Source organism: Hippoglossus hippoglossus, chromosome 18 (genome assembly GCF_009819705.1).
Source record: "Hippoglossus hippoglossus isolate fHipHip1 chromosome 18, fHipHip1.pri, whole genome shotgun sequence".
Taxonomy (NCBI): domain Eukaryota; kingdom Metazoa; phylum Chordata; class Actinopteri; order Pleuronectiformes; family Pleuronectidae; genus Hippoglossus; species Hippoglossus hippoglossus.
The window spans coordinates 1,865,015-1,880,480 of record NC_047168.1 but is presented as its reverse complement, the minus strand read 5'-3'; the positions used below and the strand labels follow the sequence as shown (position 1 = coordinate 1,880,480).

Here is a 15,466-nt window from a genome sequence, read left to right as displayed (position 1 = left end):
TTTTCAGATTTTGGTGGTGTTGTTGGAATTCTACTGGTGGGCACGAAAGGGTATCCCTTGTTTCTGCTGTTAATACGGACCTGGTAGACATGTAATTTGAGTGTGTGTGTGCGTGTGTGCGTGCGTGTGTGTCTTCCTCCTGCTGCTGCCTCTCTCTCCTCCCTCTGACCTGTGTGCTCTTGGCAAACACACAGCTCATAGTTTTCTCAAAGGGGGCTGTTACATTCAGCCTGAGGAAACGCTGCCAAACGGAGATATTGCAGCATTTCTTCTGCCTCCAGTTGTGAAGGAGAATGAAGAAAGGGGCAGGTCTGGGTTTGCTGAGGGGAAACTGCTGCACGGAGCCACACACTTCAACTGGAAAAATGAATCTCCTCAAACTCAGGCAGAAATCCAGAGCTGCTCCTGCTTACCTTTAAAGAAGGGATCTTAGAGGGAGAATGTACGTGAGTATGTAACTTAAATACGTGAGTGTTCAAAAATGGGAGTTCACAGTGGTAGAAGGAATGTTCTGTAGTTCCAGGGCGTGTTGAGATCTGACGGGTTAGTCAGCTTTCCAGTCCGTAACCACTAAATCCCTGTAGATAAGCTCACAAGACAAAAGCACCATGATTTGAAAATACCCAGGGTATTTTCCCTTCAAAAACTAAAACAGATTTCTGCAGTCTGTGGTGAAAATCTAAAATGTTGCATCTTGAACTTCTGTCTTTGCTGATGTATCGGAGTGTGTACTATAAAATGTATTGTGTTGTAAGAAAGCAATCTCTTCAAATGCTTATTTTTAGATGTACAGTATAAGCCTTCAGACTTATAGTTGTATTCCAGTATTATGAAGTAAACTACTTTGGAACTTTATCACCTTATTTCTTTATACAGTATGTACACGTATATACCTTTTTCCTTGAGGAATAAGACATAAACTGTACCTTTCGTGGACAACATTTTTATTGAAATACAAGAAATTCAAATGTAATTAAAGCTGCACTATCAACACTGGATGCAATCTGTTATATGAACCAATGATAAACCCTCAGAGAATTATCACCAGCTCTGCAGTTTGTTTAGCCTCTTTTATCTCATTGCTTTGATTTGATGTCTTGCAACGTCACTGCTCTCCGTCAGTCCCACCCCCTTTTGATCACCTAATCTTCAGTGTCTGTTAAAGGGCTAAACAGCAGACAGTGAGAGAGAGAAGCCAGAGAGCACAGTGGAGCATTTAGCAGCTGAAGATACTGGAACTGTGGTGGAGACCCAAACAGAGCTCAGAGGAGAGTGAATGCTGCAGTTCCATTAGACAATCTTGACTCAAAATGAATGAAGAGGCTTGTGATTGGTGATGTGGCAACCACTTTTCATCAGATTTTGCTCTGCTGCCCCAAGTTGACACAAAATTTATAATTCCTGCTTTACGTAAGCAGTGAATGCAGAAATCGAAAATGATAAGTACCTTAAATACATACTTACAGTACTTGGGCAACTGTATTTTCTATGTAATTTAAATGGGCTCAGAATAGTTTCAGGTCAATGATGTATGATGACAATGTTCTGTTCCAAGTGAATCAGTGTTGTCCAGTAAACATATGTCATTAAAAGGAAGAGGGCTAACTCGATAAACATATAATGTAATGAATCCAGTCATAATACAGTGTAATGTCCACATTGCAAAAGACCCAATTCACAAAAAACAGATGAACTAATTTGTGCCCTTTTTTTTTTTCACCTTTCAGGCTGAGCTTAAGGCTCGTCTACATTTTCTCATATAACCTGTTCCAGTTCTGTGGACACACATGGATACTGGCTAATACCATAGTCAGGTACCTCATGTTTGGTAAAGGTGAGCTTCGTCTCAACGGAACAAGACGCGCTCGCTAAACTAGGATCGGTCTTAAGGGGATAGTTTAAATTCACTGATTATCTACTTACAGCTATGGCGATGGAGGGGTGGGTGAAGTGTTTGAGTGCACAAAACACTTTTGGAGTTTCAGGGCTAGACAGCGCTGGAGCCGAAGTAAATGGTGACCACTTCTTTAGACGTAAGAAACTACAGAAACAAAACATTAAATGCCTTCATACTGCTCCTGTGGTGTCATCCAAGTGTCCATAAGCCACCGACTCATGAGAAGTTGCGATAGCTGCAGTTACTGTAGTAACTAGGAGGTTATCGGCAGACATTTAGGCTAAAGACACGGTGTAAATGACCTTTTTGTGTTGAATTATGGCTTATGGACACTTACGGACACTTGGATGACACCACAGGATCAGTATGGAGGCATGTTTGAAGAACTGGTCGCTATTTACTTCAATTGTATTGGATTTGGCTGGAACAATGTTTAGCCCTGAAACTCCAAAAGTGTTTTGTGGACTCAAACACCCAACCCCTCCATCGACATAGTGGTGAGTAGAGGGATAGCAGGGATAGCTCTCATTAAAGGGATGAAAAAACATGTTTTTTTAACTTTACAGATGCTTTAGCTGACACCTTCTACTCTGTTGGCTTCGTGATGAGTCTGTGCCAGCTGCTCTCCAACCTCGAGCTCTTCCACATCGCGGATGGGATTGAGAAAGCCAGACTCCTTCCTCGTTTCATCCACGTGTGTCATCACAGCTCATCCATGACGGAATCTCATTATTAATGGTGTTGAAAAATGTATTTGAAAGAGCTGTGCTCCCCATTTGCCCGTTTCAGGTAATGGAGAAGAACCTTCTGCTGATCCTGCTCGTCATGCTGGAGGAGGTCCAGAGTAAACCGGTCGTGTGTTTCCAGTTCGTGTTGTGGAACAGCTTGGACCTCCTGCGGTAGGCGCATCACATCTGGTCTCTGCATTTCACTTCACCCATTCTGTCTGTGATTTCTATGACAGGTGGACAACTGGCACTGTCAAGAATGTAGGCACACCAGCTGCTCTCCCACTGGACTTTTCATTTATTACGCATACTTTTTAATTTACAGCAAAGATGCTCAAAAATGATGGATGATGTCATGTGGGATTTCCATTTATGAGTAAAATTTGAGTTCCGGTTAGTGATAATATTTGAGCAGTGAATTGAGTATCTTACTAAAAATTGTATTGACTAAAGAACATTTTTGGGACATGCCATTATATTTCGCAGGGCCAGCAGCATTTCCTTATAGCTCCATCTTTGTTCTCCACCAACTCCTGGGAAATATATATTTAGTGGTTAAATGCTCTACAGTGTTTACCAGCTGCTCTCTGCTGCTGCGATACTCCTCTGACATTTTCTAATCAACTAGGCCATTGAGTGTAAAACTTCCCCTGTTGCAAGTTTGTTAAAAGTCTGTAAATAAACTGGTTGCGCAGGTCATGTAAAATATGCAGCCGGAGGAAGAGTTTCATTGAAATAACAAAGCATCGCCAAGTGTAAAGTTGAAACAGTCCTGTCACACATCAAGAGTAAAATGTTAAAATCGGTTTAAAAATGTTTTGCATGTTTCCTTACTGGCAGTTACTGTACAGAATAATACTATGGCCTTTCATGACCTTAGTAAAAATGTTGATGTGTGCTGTTTGATGACAGATACCCACACGAGCTGCTGCGAGTCATGGATAAACGCTCAGTCGCCATGCTGTGGACCCGCTACACACTCTGGATCCCCCTGTACATCCTGTCAGTCGCTACAGAAGGTGACGTGATTGGTCTCGCCAATTGTTCCCTGAAACACCGACACATTCGGCATCTCAAATTCTCGACAACACAAGCTTCAGTTCATTTGAATGCGTCACAGACTGGTGTTGTGCAAGGACAGTGGTGCGTCGTACAGGAAATGAGTTGGCAAGCGCAGAGTCGATGATAAAATGCCAGGAAGTGTGTGAGGAAAGCTCACTCCAGTCGAGTGCGTTTGAGAGAGCACTGCTGTTCGCTGCAAACAAACACAATCTCGTGACACTCAGGACAAACAGATAATCAGCCATCACTGGAACTGTCAGCCAAGTCACAATAGGAATAGTCCTTATGGGGCCTCCGGACATGACCGAACAGTACGTTGCATTTAAAATAACCACTTGTTTTACCCTCTTCAGGTGTCACCATGTACCAGGCGCTGCCGTACATTGAGCCAACGGCACTGAACTCGTACATTCACCACCCCTTCTTCCTGCTGCTGTACCTGCTTGTTCTCACTCTTGGTAAGATATAGGATGTGATAATGGATTTTAACACAACCAGACAGGATTTTAAAAGGAGCAACCCTAATTATCGTGCAAAATATCACAATGGGATTAGTTGTGCAGACAGTAGATACATATTTGGTTTCTTTGGCTATCGTGGGATGGATTCTGTGGGCTCTTTTTTCTGCTTTAATCGAACACTTTTATGCGTTACTGATGGGTCAGTGACAAACCTGCTGTTCAGCCTGGAATAGCTAAAGAATCCTCTAAATGCTTCGGCCATCTAGTGACATATTTAGATACTGCACAAACATTAACATGTACAGTACGATGAAATTGGCTTCTAATAAACACCTCAAGACCTCAAAAATATATAATACCCCTAATGCGAATATATTATAAAACATATAACTTATTTTAGTGATAAACTGTTCCATTATGAGCTGCCAATGCATTTTTTAAAAATCCTGTACATCCATTGTTAACCCTTAACACCTACCAAGTAGTTTTGCTGCCTAAACTTGAATAACTACCGGGTGGATGGATACATTCTTGTTTGACAAAAAAATAGTCCCAACATGTAACACACCCACACTAGTGGTCATTGGTTAATCCAACTCTTTGGTTCACACTGAAACGTCCTCGCAACAGTGTACGAATGCCATGACATTGTTTCCGGACTGACCACATCCTGACAAAGGCAGAAATGAAAGTCCCCTGTTGCTTATCGTCTCAACTGAAGACGAGTGACTACCTAACAATTTACGACCAGCACATTTGGAGGCAAACCTACCATCTCGCATTATTAAGTCTAACTACAACTGTTATTCTGTTTATACTTAATAAACATAAAGTATATTTGCAAGGACAGTTCTGCAATGGCCATGTATTTATAGCTGGTAGATCTGTGCCATAGACACAGCTTTACATTAGAGACACGGTTTAGTTTTTGCCAACTTTGTGACAGCGGTGTTGTCTTTTCAGGAGCCAGCATATCAGTCTGGCAGCTGCTGAAGGAGAGAAAACACCAACTGGAAAAATGGAGCAGTAAGAAGAAAAGGAGATGACGCATTGAAGAACGTTGAAGAACTGAAAAGGCTAAAGGACAAATTCAGACTCCCAGAGACTTCTGAAGTTCAGAGGATAACGAGGACTTGAAAAATCTAAGTCTGTTCCTTTTTTTTGAGTTTGATTTGTTAGAAATTGTTAAAAGATGTAGAAACCACCAAATAAAATATGTTCAGTTACGCTTTTAATAGAAATGTTGTTTGACAGAGCCCATTCCTCTCGACATTGTTCTCACGTGGGACCGAAGCCGAGCTCCAGTGGCAGCACAGTTTCTATCCGAGCTCAAAGTGCGGAGCTGCACTGAGCCTCAAAGCCTTCAAGGCCGTTACTGTATCCATGTCCAACAAGCTCAGGGAGGAGAGATGCAGCCTCGGCGTTAGAGCTCCTCGTAGGATATTGTGGCTCCTCCGAGGCTACCAGCCGTACGCTCGGGTCCACACGGTTTTCTTCTTGAACTCAGCGGAGGACTTCAGGGCCAACAGGGCAGCTGAAACCACAACACACAAGGGCCGCCTGATAAACCACTCTTATAATCAAACAATTACTTTTTCTGTCCCTGCCGAACAATGTGTTTCTTACTCTTTTGAATGTATGATGTAACTTTAACAGGAAGGTGCAGCGTGTGTTTCACATTCTCTCTAGATTTTGTACCATAACAAAGCTAAATGTCTAAGTTTACATTTCTCATCCCAATGAACCACTGTGTATCCTGAAGGCCTAACCAACATGGTGACTGCATTTGTTTGATGTCAATCGGTTATTGTTAGTTTGAGTCAACATTAACATGTTTTTGTTCAATTAAAACTTGATTTTATTCATGAATTTGAAGCTTTCTCAGGTTGCAGCCGTCGCCATCTTTCATGTGTACTTTGAATCGTGAGATACAATGTGAGATTCCTGCAGATGCTGAATAAGACTTTCCATGAGTAGTTAGTCCATTTGAGCATTTTCCACATTTTAAAATTAGTTTGGATTTGTTTTTAACTTAATATTGGGTTTCTGTTGTTGAAACAGGTTGTCAATGAATATTTTTCATACATTTTTTCTTTGACAAAACACTGGGGGGGGTGAATGCTTTTGGACTACAGTTAGCCAGTATCAACAGCATCAGGCAGCATTGTAACATGTGTCCTCATGTGTCACACAAATAAACCTGAGACATGCTCATCAACACTTTGCTCCACAATCGAACAACTAGTGAAAAACTCCACAGGATGTCTTCATGTATATTTGTCTAATCAACGCAGAAATTAGACCATCGTTGCATTTAAGACTGCACCTTAAATGAAATAGTCACATCATTTCATCAAATAGTCACTTTACTGACCAAGTCTGCCATTCCACAATTAATCGAAAACATTCTTATGCCTCTCAGAGCCCATGAATTGATTTGTTTGTGGCCACAATATCAAAACTGAAAACCACATAATGATCAGTAACAGCACCTTTGCCATGGAGTCCCTTAAGTCCCTGTTGTCCATTACAAATGAGATCCCCTACGGTGTGCACTGTCTGTGTTTGGGCTGTTAACGTCTGTATTTCTCACCTTTGGCTGTGTTGATGGTTTCCGTCGACAGACTCTGCTCAGGACATTCTGTGATGCTGAGAAGCCAGTCTATGAACTGGGACACACACAGAAGCAAACAGACAAGTTACATCCTGCCATTGTCTTGTCAAACACAGAAAAACTATCCCAAAACTGAAATGATACGAATCAAACCATCTGATCAGCCATGACACTGTGTGCCGGTCTGCGGAAACACTAACCTTTTGTGTCTGGGTGCTCCAAGGCTCTTTGTCCAGAAGCAGACTCAAGCTGTGGGCCACTCCCAGCAGGCACTGTGGCAGGGCGTGGTCAGCGAGCGACTCCTGTCCGTACAGACTATGGTGCAGAGCTCGGGGCTTGGAGCCCGGTTGCCACGGGAACCACTGGGCCCTGATGCCGAGCAGGAGGGGCATGAAGTGGTCACCCCAGGAAACTACAGCAGCAGCGAAGACCTGGAACAGGAAGTCTGTGGCCTGCGGAAAAATAAGGGGAATCTATTGAGTGAATTGTCCGTGATGTGTTCATTATCATCATTTTAAAAATAACGGTTAAGTTCCAGCTGTCTTTACTCTCTTTCAGGGTTATAAAGAGATAAAACCCTGCACGCTCTGTACCCCCATTAGGCAATGCTAATTGTTTCTATAATGCCATTGCATGATGATAAAATTCATACCATAAAATAAATAAGCTGTAGGAAGCATGTCTCTAATTATATAGGTTGGGAAATTAAATGCATTGCTTCACAATATGACGTCATTATTTGACTTCACAGTGATGCCATGACGACATCATTCCAACCATATAATTCCAAATTATTTTTCTATCTATATAAGCCTGATCTATAATTCACCTGAGCAGATCTTAACTCTCAGCCTCATGCTGTAACCCATAGTTCCTAACATACAGCAGACATCTGTTGCAACAACACGCGTACAGCTCTAGAAATATACCACAGTTTGTCAGCCTGGCTCAGAAACATACCATTCTGCTGTCTCCACATGAGACCGAGGTGACACCGTAGGCGACATTTCGGATGTGGCCCATCAACTCCAGGAGCCAATCCATTCGTCTGGAGACGCCTGCGACGAAGAACAAACCATCTACATGCAAACTCAAGGACGGATGATGGAACAGAGCAATGCCACACTATCTAATACACTGCATGTACGGAAAAACTCAAATATCAAATGATGAGGGTTTCACCGACAAATCAATCACTGAAACCTGTGTGTGGTATTGTGTGCCCCCCAATGTCCTCTATTGTCACTTCAAAGTATTTCTTTATGACTTGTAATATGAGCAGAGAAGTATAATATCAGTTATGGATGTGTTTCCACTTCTCTCATATGATGTGAACACAGCAGGAGAAACTTTCCCGGCTCGATTATGTTCGGCCCTGACCTGTGTTGGCGCCGGAGGCCAGGCGACACTGGTAGAACGTTTGCAGGAGGAGCCAGCCGACTCTGCGGCTCGGCCAGCCGCGAAGCACGCCAGCGATGATGTCATTGAGACCCAGCAGGGGAACTCTGCCTTGGGAAGTCAGGTAAGCCAAGACGAAGCACGTTTTCTCCATGTGACTCTAAAGAAAGACCAAAAAATATTGGCCTATATTAAAACCGTATTTAGAGCTGTCCACTTCGCGATCTGAAAATATCTGGTGAAGTCAGAGGTGTGGTAAGTGTTTTTTAAGGGTTTTCATTATCCAGACAAGTAATATGCACCATTACTAACTGTCCACAAATAAAAATAGCAATATAAAAGTGGTACACATATGAATCTATAGTGTTCTCTCTTACTAAGAGGCAAATCTGCCATTATAAGCTGAGCTCACATGGCTTTTAAAGAGAATAGGAGAAGGCCCAAAGTCCAACCCAGCAACTTTTTTCCATTAAAGTGGATTTGGACACCAAAATGCATTTGGTTCATGAGTTCACAGTTTTGCTAAAGTAGAGCCCAGAGTCTGGCAGCATGGAGAAAGCATCACACTGTACCTCTGTGACTTGGGCAATTCGATCAATTTCTGTATCGGACATCTCAGACAGACATTTGGCCACTCCCATGTACAAGTCCACTTCGTCATCCTAAAAACAAATGAATTTGTCATTACAAAAATGAAATGTATTGCAAAAAAAAAAAAAAAAAAAGGAGATCCTTGTTAAGGCCTGGTACAATCACAGCAAAGAACTGGAATTTCAGTTTAAATGTAGGGTAGGTATGTTTATCCTATTTGGTGGGATTCTCGTCACGTCCCAACAGCCATCAATAAAGTAATCAGAATATAAAAAGACAAAAAAAAAGCCTGTGTCTGTGTTGCTGGGACATCACACAAAAACATTAAACAGGGCGATTGACACAAAATATATTCTATGACAAAAGACAACGTAAAGTCATCATCACTTGATGTTGACTTGCATCATCTGATCTGAATATATGTGGTGTACATTTACTTTGGGTCGTTCCTGATGCATAAATACTTTGGAAGCTGAAAAAAGTGGAAGCATTAGTTCAGGTGAAAGTGGTGAAAGGATTTGAAATTGAAAAGAGCCATGTGACAGCTGAGGTCATGAGAATCGGCTGCAGTGGAATTCCTGAAAGCAAATGAGCCTCCAGGTAAATGATACTTGAAAGCGCTGAACCTGTCAGTTGATGAGTGAGCGCTGAAAGCAGTTGAAGTGTGTGGACTGTTGTGTTGGTTTGGGGAACGAGCCGAGGCAGCAGTCAGGGGGGAGATGAACGTGTGAGAACAAGTCACAACCCTGATTTTATACCTGGATTTCATTGGGCAGGAGGCTGAAGATCTTCTCGGTGGTGGAGCAGAGGATTGCCCAGCAGTTACTGGGGGGGTTCGGGAGGGCCATGGCCTTGACGAGGCCCTGCAGGAGAGAGCGGCACAGCGACAGACGCTGGGGCCGAAGGTCCTCCTGGAACTGCTGCAGGCCCAGACTCTCCACGTAGACCTGGAGCTTGTCCTCGGCAACGTGCTTCATCCACACGCCCAGGGTCTCGAACAGGTGAGCCCGGGTCTGATGCTGCAGGAGGAGAAGAGGCTGTAAAGCTCAAAGCCGAAAGCATCTCTGGTATCAGAATGTTGGATTTTTTTCATTTTTGTAAGCTAAGAATCAAATGTTTGGTCAGGAGTGTCATTTTGTTTACATTATTTCCTGTTTAAGGACACAATGTAAGATCTAAGGACTTCTGCAGAAAAATATACCTTTAATTCTCACAGTAACGTTTTTTAATAAATTGGGATTGGTATAGAATATGTGAAATGTCTAAAAACGGCTTTTATGGTATGGATATACTCAATGGTAGATACTGGTAGAACTTACACTGAGGCTGTGCACAAGCGGTGGTGACAGCCAGGAGCCCAGGAAGAGAGATGCACTCTGGGAGGACTGAGCTTGACACGCTGCCAGTACCACACACTGATGCTGTACATCCTCTCCTGTTGAAACACAACACGTCTCAACACGGCGCTTTGACTCTGCACAAATAGGGTTAGGGTTAGGCTCACACTAACCCAAATCAGTGAGAACTCTTACCGAAGCCGAGCCTCATCAGAGGAGACAGCACAGCGCTCCAGTTAATGGGGGGGTACTGGAAACTGGCTCCAACCGATGCCAGCGGGGTCAGAGCCGTCTTCACCAGAGCCGGAGGAGAGAACTCTGGACCTGGAAACAGAAAGATAGGGAGCTTCAGACAGCTTCAGATTGCTTTGAATTACAGAGATACTGTTAACTATCAATGTGTGGTTTGCCGAGATGATACTTAAAGAAGAAATATGATAAAGTTTACAAACCTTTCTTTCCAGCCTCTGAGACGAAGTCAATGATGGATCTGATGACGCTTTTCTCTGGGAGGTAACTGAAGTCCTGAGGGACTGAGAGAAAAAAAAAAAAAAAAGAGAGTAAAACACATCACAGAAAACAGCATCTTCCTGTTTCTGAGGACAGACAGTAACTGGGCTTCAGGTATTCTACACATCACGTGACTTTTCAACAAGAAGAGTCTGAAATAATGTTCAGCTGGGCTGGAGTGAAAGAAAAAACGTGTTTATAGTGGCGGAGGTTCTGTTCATATCGTGAACGCTGCACCGACCTGCTGTGTGACTGTGGCTGGTGGACATGTGGGCCAAATGCAAGTGACCCACCAGACAGGCGCTGTTGGACTGTAAACCGATGGCTCCTGAGAACGTGATGATCTGCGAGACAAGATGCATGACAGGCAGGGCAAAGGAAAACTCCATAAAACAAATGAAGGCAGAAAGTGGATTGAACGTCGTGGATCGTGATGGTGGATCATGGTGCCGGCATCAGCATACAACAGAAGCTACTCACACACACACTACCGTTAGTGGCTATACCCCTCTCATTTCTGTCAGACAATTCACTATGTATAAATACCTCAAATATTGATACACCTCTGCATTTGAGTTAGACTTTGTCCTTCTCATGAATGTTGTAAATATTGTAATTTTGTTGATATGCTCTTCGACACACGGCATCTATTGAACTTCTGTCCGTCCAGGTATTTCTCTCTAAGATTTTTTACCCCTGTTAAAGGTTCAGTGTGTAACATTTAGGTGAAAGGCAGAAACTGAATATAAAATAATACTAATGATGTTTTCACTTCTGTGTTTCATCTAAATTGTACGAATTGTTGTTTTCTTTACCCTAGAATGGGCCCTTTATATTTAAATACTTTATATTTACATCTGGAGTGGGTCCTCTCTATGGAGGCCGCCATGTTTTTTACAGTAGCCCAGACTGGACAAACTAAACACCTTTTGAGTTTTTATTACAACTGAAGGTTTCAACAGGTTCTCTTTCATGTTTAGGAGGTGAGGGTGAGGTGAGGGGTATTCAGCTGCCACATGCAACTTCACCACTAGATGTCACTAAATCCTACACACCGAACTTGAAATATGTTTTTTTGGGGCCATTTTTTTATTGCTGAGGGTTAAGGGCAGACGATGTCACATCTTTCTATATAAGACTAATTGAGATTTGTTAATATGAGCTATACAAATAAAATTTGGTAGATTGATTTGGGGTTTTAAATCGCTTCGACCAACATCATGTCAACAATCCAGTTATATAACGCAAGATGCTGAGTGTAAGTAGTAAATATGGTGTAAAGGCAGAATCATCAGAATAATAATGGTAATAATAAAGTTGACTGGGGATAAGTACACAGAATTTTCCTGAGGGTGGCACTATACGACAGCTCCACACAGAACAGAAGGTTAATCCTCTGAGGATGAATACGATGATTGGTCAACCAGAACAAGAACATAGTGACATTTGTGAAGTTGGTGGTGATTCACAGAGGTAATAAGAGTTTTTTGACACTGTTTGGTAGAGTGACGTGTCTGATATAAGTTGACAGAGGCAGACGAGTGCTCAGTAATAATAATGACACTGGGATGATTTCACATTATTGATAACAAAATATGTGATATACCTGTGTGATGGCTCGAATAACCTCATTGAGTCGGCTCTGCTGCTGGGAGGAAAGCTCCAGCTCACTTTTTAACTGTAAGACAAGACAAAGGTTGAGGACAAACTGAAAAAAGTCATGGCCTCAATCATTGAAACACTCAGACACACAAATTAATCAAATGCAATCAGATTATTGCCCCGTGGAAACCCTGAGAGGCAAGTGACTTTTATATTTTTTTTGGTTTCCCTCAAAACCTCAAACATGGTTTTTTTCCCCTCCTACCTATTTTTGGTAGTTGTAATGCTAATCTTGGCCACAAGAGGCTGAAGTGCACCACTACCCCATTCTAATTAGGACTAAGAGCGTTTGCTTCAAGGTCATTTTTTCATTTCTCCATGCACTTTAAACACAACACACCTATAAAGTGTGTTAGAAACTTCTGGAACACTACTGTCATGTCTTTCTTTTGTCTGGAGTTGTGTTTTAATTTCTGCCACAGAGGTCGTAGGAAGTCAGTAAAGTCTACACATTGAGCAGGTAGTGTTGGAGTCATTCACTCAGTAGACCACGGTACAGACATCCTGATTCACTATTTGAGTTAGTTCACTCATTATAATAATTTTAATATGAAATATTGTAAATATTTTCCTTATTTTAGTTTGATACCCGGTAGAAAGAAAGAAAACGTCAAAAACAATTCACTTTTCTGTTGGAAAAACTTGCCTCTCTAGGTTTCTATATTCTCTCACAGAAATAAGTGTTTATGGAGAACAGACAATCAAATATTACAGCAACTAACATTTTGACTTGTAAGTCGAACCAGCACCCTGAACCTGAAGCAGCTAAATGAAATTCAGCCATAAGTTTATTTTATTATTCACACCAGTGCTCTACGTACAGTCACATGTCAAAGTGTCTTTGTGAAAAAAGTCTGCAAGTGGCGATCTCTCATACGAGTGGGTAACATCTGCTTATCAACAGTACTCTTATTGTTTTGCTCTCATCAACAATACAAGTGAGGTTTGGGGGGGGGCGCTTCTTACCTGAATGAGGTAACTCTCAGATCCCACTAAAGCCACCAGGCCGTTCACAGCAGCCAGTCGCTGCATAGTAGGACAACCCTGAAACACAGAGACTCAGCTGAAATCTATTTGTCAGTCGGTGTAAATCATTTTCTTGCTCCAGAAGATGATTGAATCTAAGGTAGACAAATTAACAGTGATGGCTTTACGTTTACAAACTCCATTTTAATTTAGACTGAGATGGGGTGGTCAAGGTATTTCCTTAACATTTTTTGACGCCTCCTGACAAAATTCTACTACAGTGGAAACCGCTTATAGTGATCACGTTTGGGCCAAATTTCATATTCTCTCTCTCTCTCTCTCTCTCTCTCTCTCTCTCTCTCTCTCTCTCTCTCTCTCTCTCTCTCTCTCTCTCTCTCTCTCTGTCATCAGACACGTGTAAACTCATGCTGGGTAAAATCAAACAGAATTTGTAAACTTAAGAAATGTATGGAGAGCTGGAGGAGATGGCAGGGCGTGGTCAGTTTGGCTCGATTCAGTTAGCAGTGCGCAGCGCGAATGACAGACATACAGAGAGGAGCAGTAAATTACTGACGGAGCCGGTAAAACAGTCGATCCCTCTAGCTGTGCATGGCTCTCTAGGCGTCTGCCCCGGGCTTGGTGGCCCCTGTGGGGCTTCCCGGGGTCCCTGGGTCAGCTCCCCGGCTCCGTGTGCTCTGCCTCAGCCAATGGAGCTGTGCATGGCTCCCTGGGTGTTTTGCCCCGGTCCTGGAACTCCCACCCCCCCAATCCCCTGGTCTGACGGCTCAGTACCACCCCCGCCTCATTTTCGGCCAAGAAAAACCCTGCTGGTGTTGTATAAATATTTAACGCAGGTATAATCATGAAAGAAACTGTAGTACCTCAGCCAGTAAGATCTTGATCCAAGCAGCCAGGAGTCGAGGGTGAATGTCCTCTGCCTTACCGTGACCGGACAGCGACAGGCCGTGGACCACCAGCCCTAGAGCCAGAGAGAACCCTGGGGTCTGGACACAGAGTTTGTATTTTAATGTCAGTGATACAGTGAATGCTATATAAAATAAAAGCCTGAGTTATACAAGATCAGCATCAAAGAATCAGGTGATCCTTGAGTCCTAAAGAATGTTTGTCCCAAATGTAATGCAGTTCCCTTTTCGGCATTCCTGTTATATTGCGTTCCAAACAACGTGAGGTCACTTGACCTTTGGACCTTGGACCACCAAAATCGAATCGGTTTATCTTTGCGTCCAAGAAAATGTTTGAAGACATTTACTCAAGCTGATCTTAAGATATCACATTCAAGAAAAACATAAACGTACTTTGGGAGGCGACCATGACCTTGACCTTTGACTACTAAAAATCGAATGAGTTAATCCTTGAGTCCAAGTGCATATTTGAGCCAAATGTGAAAGGATTCCTGTAAGGCTTTCTTGGGATATCGCATTCACGACTACCTGAGAACTGTCGCCGAAGTGGAGGCATAAAAATCGACAGGAAGAATGAGGAAAATTCTTCAATCCACAACCGACAAACTCTTAGCTGGGATACTACGGTGAGTACATACAACTATATGTGCGTTCATGAATACATGGATTTTTTGTTTCCTTATCCCACACAACACAACACACTGACCTGCTGGCTCTCCTCAGTCAGGGTGCGCACAGTGTTCATGACCTCCTCAGCCTTGGCAGCATCGATGAGGCCTCCACTGAAGGCCGAGACGCCCACACACGCCACGGCATACGCCAAGACCTACACAACAGCTCACATTCAATACTTTTCCACAACTGCAATATTATATTATTCAGTTTTGTTGCTGAACAGATGAAACCTTGGCCTGTATGGTCTATGTCCACTGTAGTGGGCGCAAAATGTTTTGATTCTGTTACATTTTGCTTTATTCAAGCAAAAATAAAGCTTGTTGTGTGCGGCTGTTGCACCTCCTGCATCATGCGTCCCTGCCCACTGCTGTCCTGCAGGTCTGAGAGCAGTTTGTCCAGAGTTTGGGTGACATGGACGCGTTGGTCCTTCTGTCCACTGCTGCACAGAGCTGCCAGCACCAGGCCCAGACCCAACATACAGCCGGTACTGAGGAGAAGGAATGAAGAAGAAGAAGAAGAATGGGTCATGAAACTAAATATGAGCTATCAAATCTTCTTTATTAAAATTGTGGCAAAATATTTAGCCTTTGCTGATGGAACAATCTTTTGGCTCAATACATACTTTTAACTTCTTTTTGACTT

The 15,466-nt window shown here is 42.8% G+C and overlaps 2 protein-coding genes across 3 annotated transcripts in view; one reads left to right on the top strand and one right to left on the bottom strand.

The window, feature by feature from the left end:
* Positions 1–201: 201 nt before the first annotated feature.
* On the top strand, positions 202–6,017 carry hacd4 (3-hydroxyacyl-CoA dehydratase 4). 2 transcript variants are annotated; one of them, XM_034615193.1, is made up of 7 exons: positions 202–442; positions 1,728–1,834; positions 2,464–2,591; positions 2,687–2,796; positions 3,538–3,644; positions 4,041–4,145; positions 5,112–6,017. In XM_034615193.1, coding segments are annotated over exons 1-7 (642 nt in total). In that variant the 5' UTR covers positions 202–440; the 3' UTR covers positions 5,195–6,017. The 2 variants fall into 2 exon arrangements, with proteins under 2 accessions (XP_034471084.1, XP_034471085.1); XM_034615194.1 differs by having other exon boundaries at positions 202–446.
* focad (focadhesin) overlaps positions 5,358–15,466 on the bottom strand; it is a 45,670-nt gene continuing 35,561 nt past the window's right edge. The window contains exons 29-44 of the mRNA XM_034615081.1: positions 15,164–15,311; positions 14,856–14,975; positions 14,108–14,230; positions 13,227–13,304; positions 12,205–12,276; positions 10,840–10,942; positions 10,541–10,621; positions 10,284–10,412; positions 10,071–10,186; positions 9,510–9,770; positions 8,733–8,822; positions 8,143–8,320; positions 7,723–7,820; positions 6,963–7,214; positions 6,742–6,817; positions 5,358–5,682 (exon numbers count right to left, since the gene is read on the bottom strand). Coding sequence (XP_034470972.1) covers positions 5,609–5,682; positions 6,742–6,817; positions 6,963–7,214; positions 7,723–7,820; positions 8,143–8,320; positions 8,733–8,822; positions 9,510–9,770; positions 10,071–10,186; positions 10,284–10,412; positions 10,541–10,621; positions 10,840–10,942; positions 12,205–12,276; positions 13,227–13,304; positions 14,108–14,230; positions 14,856–14,975; positions 15,164–15,311 — 1,999 coding nt within the window. The 3' untranslated portion in view covers positions 5,358–5,608. The remainder of the gene's footprint in view (positions 5,683–6,741; positions 6,818–6,962; positions 7,215–7,722; positions 7,821–8,142; positions 8,321–8,732; positions 8,823–9,509; positions 9,771–10,070; positions 10,187–10,283; positions 10,413–10,540; positions 10,622–10,839; positions 10,943–12,204; positions 12,277–13,226; positions 13,305–14,107; positions 14,231–14,855; positions 14,976–15,163; positions 15,312–15,466) is intronic.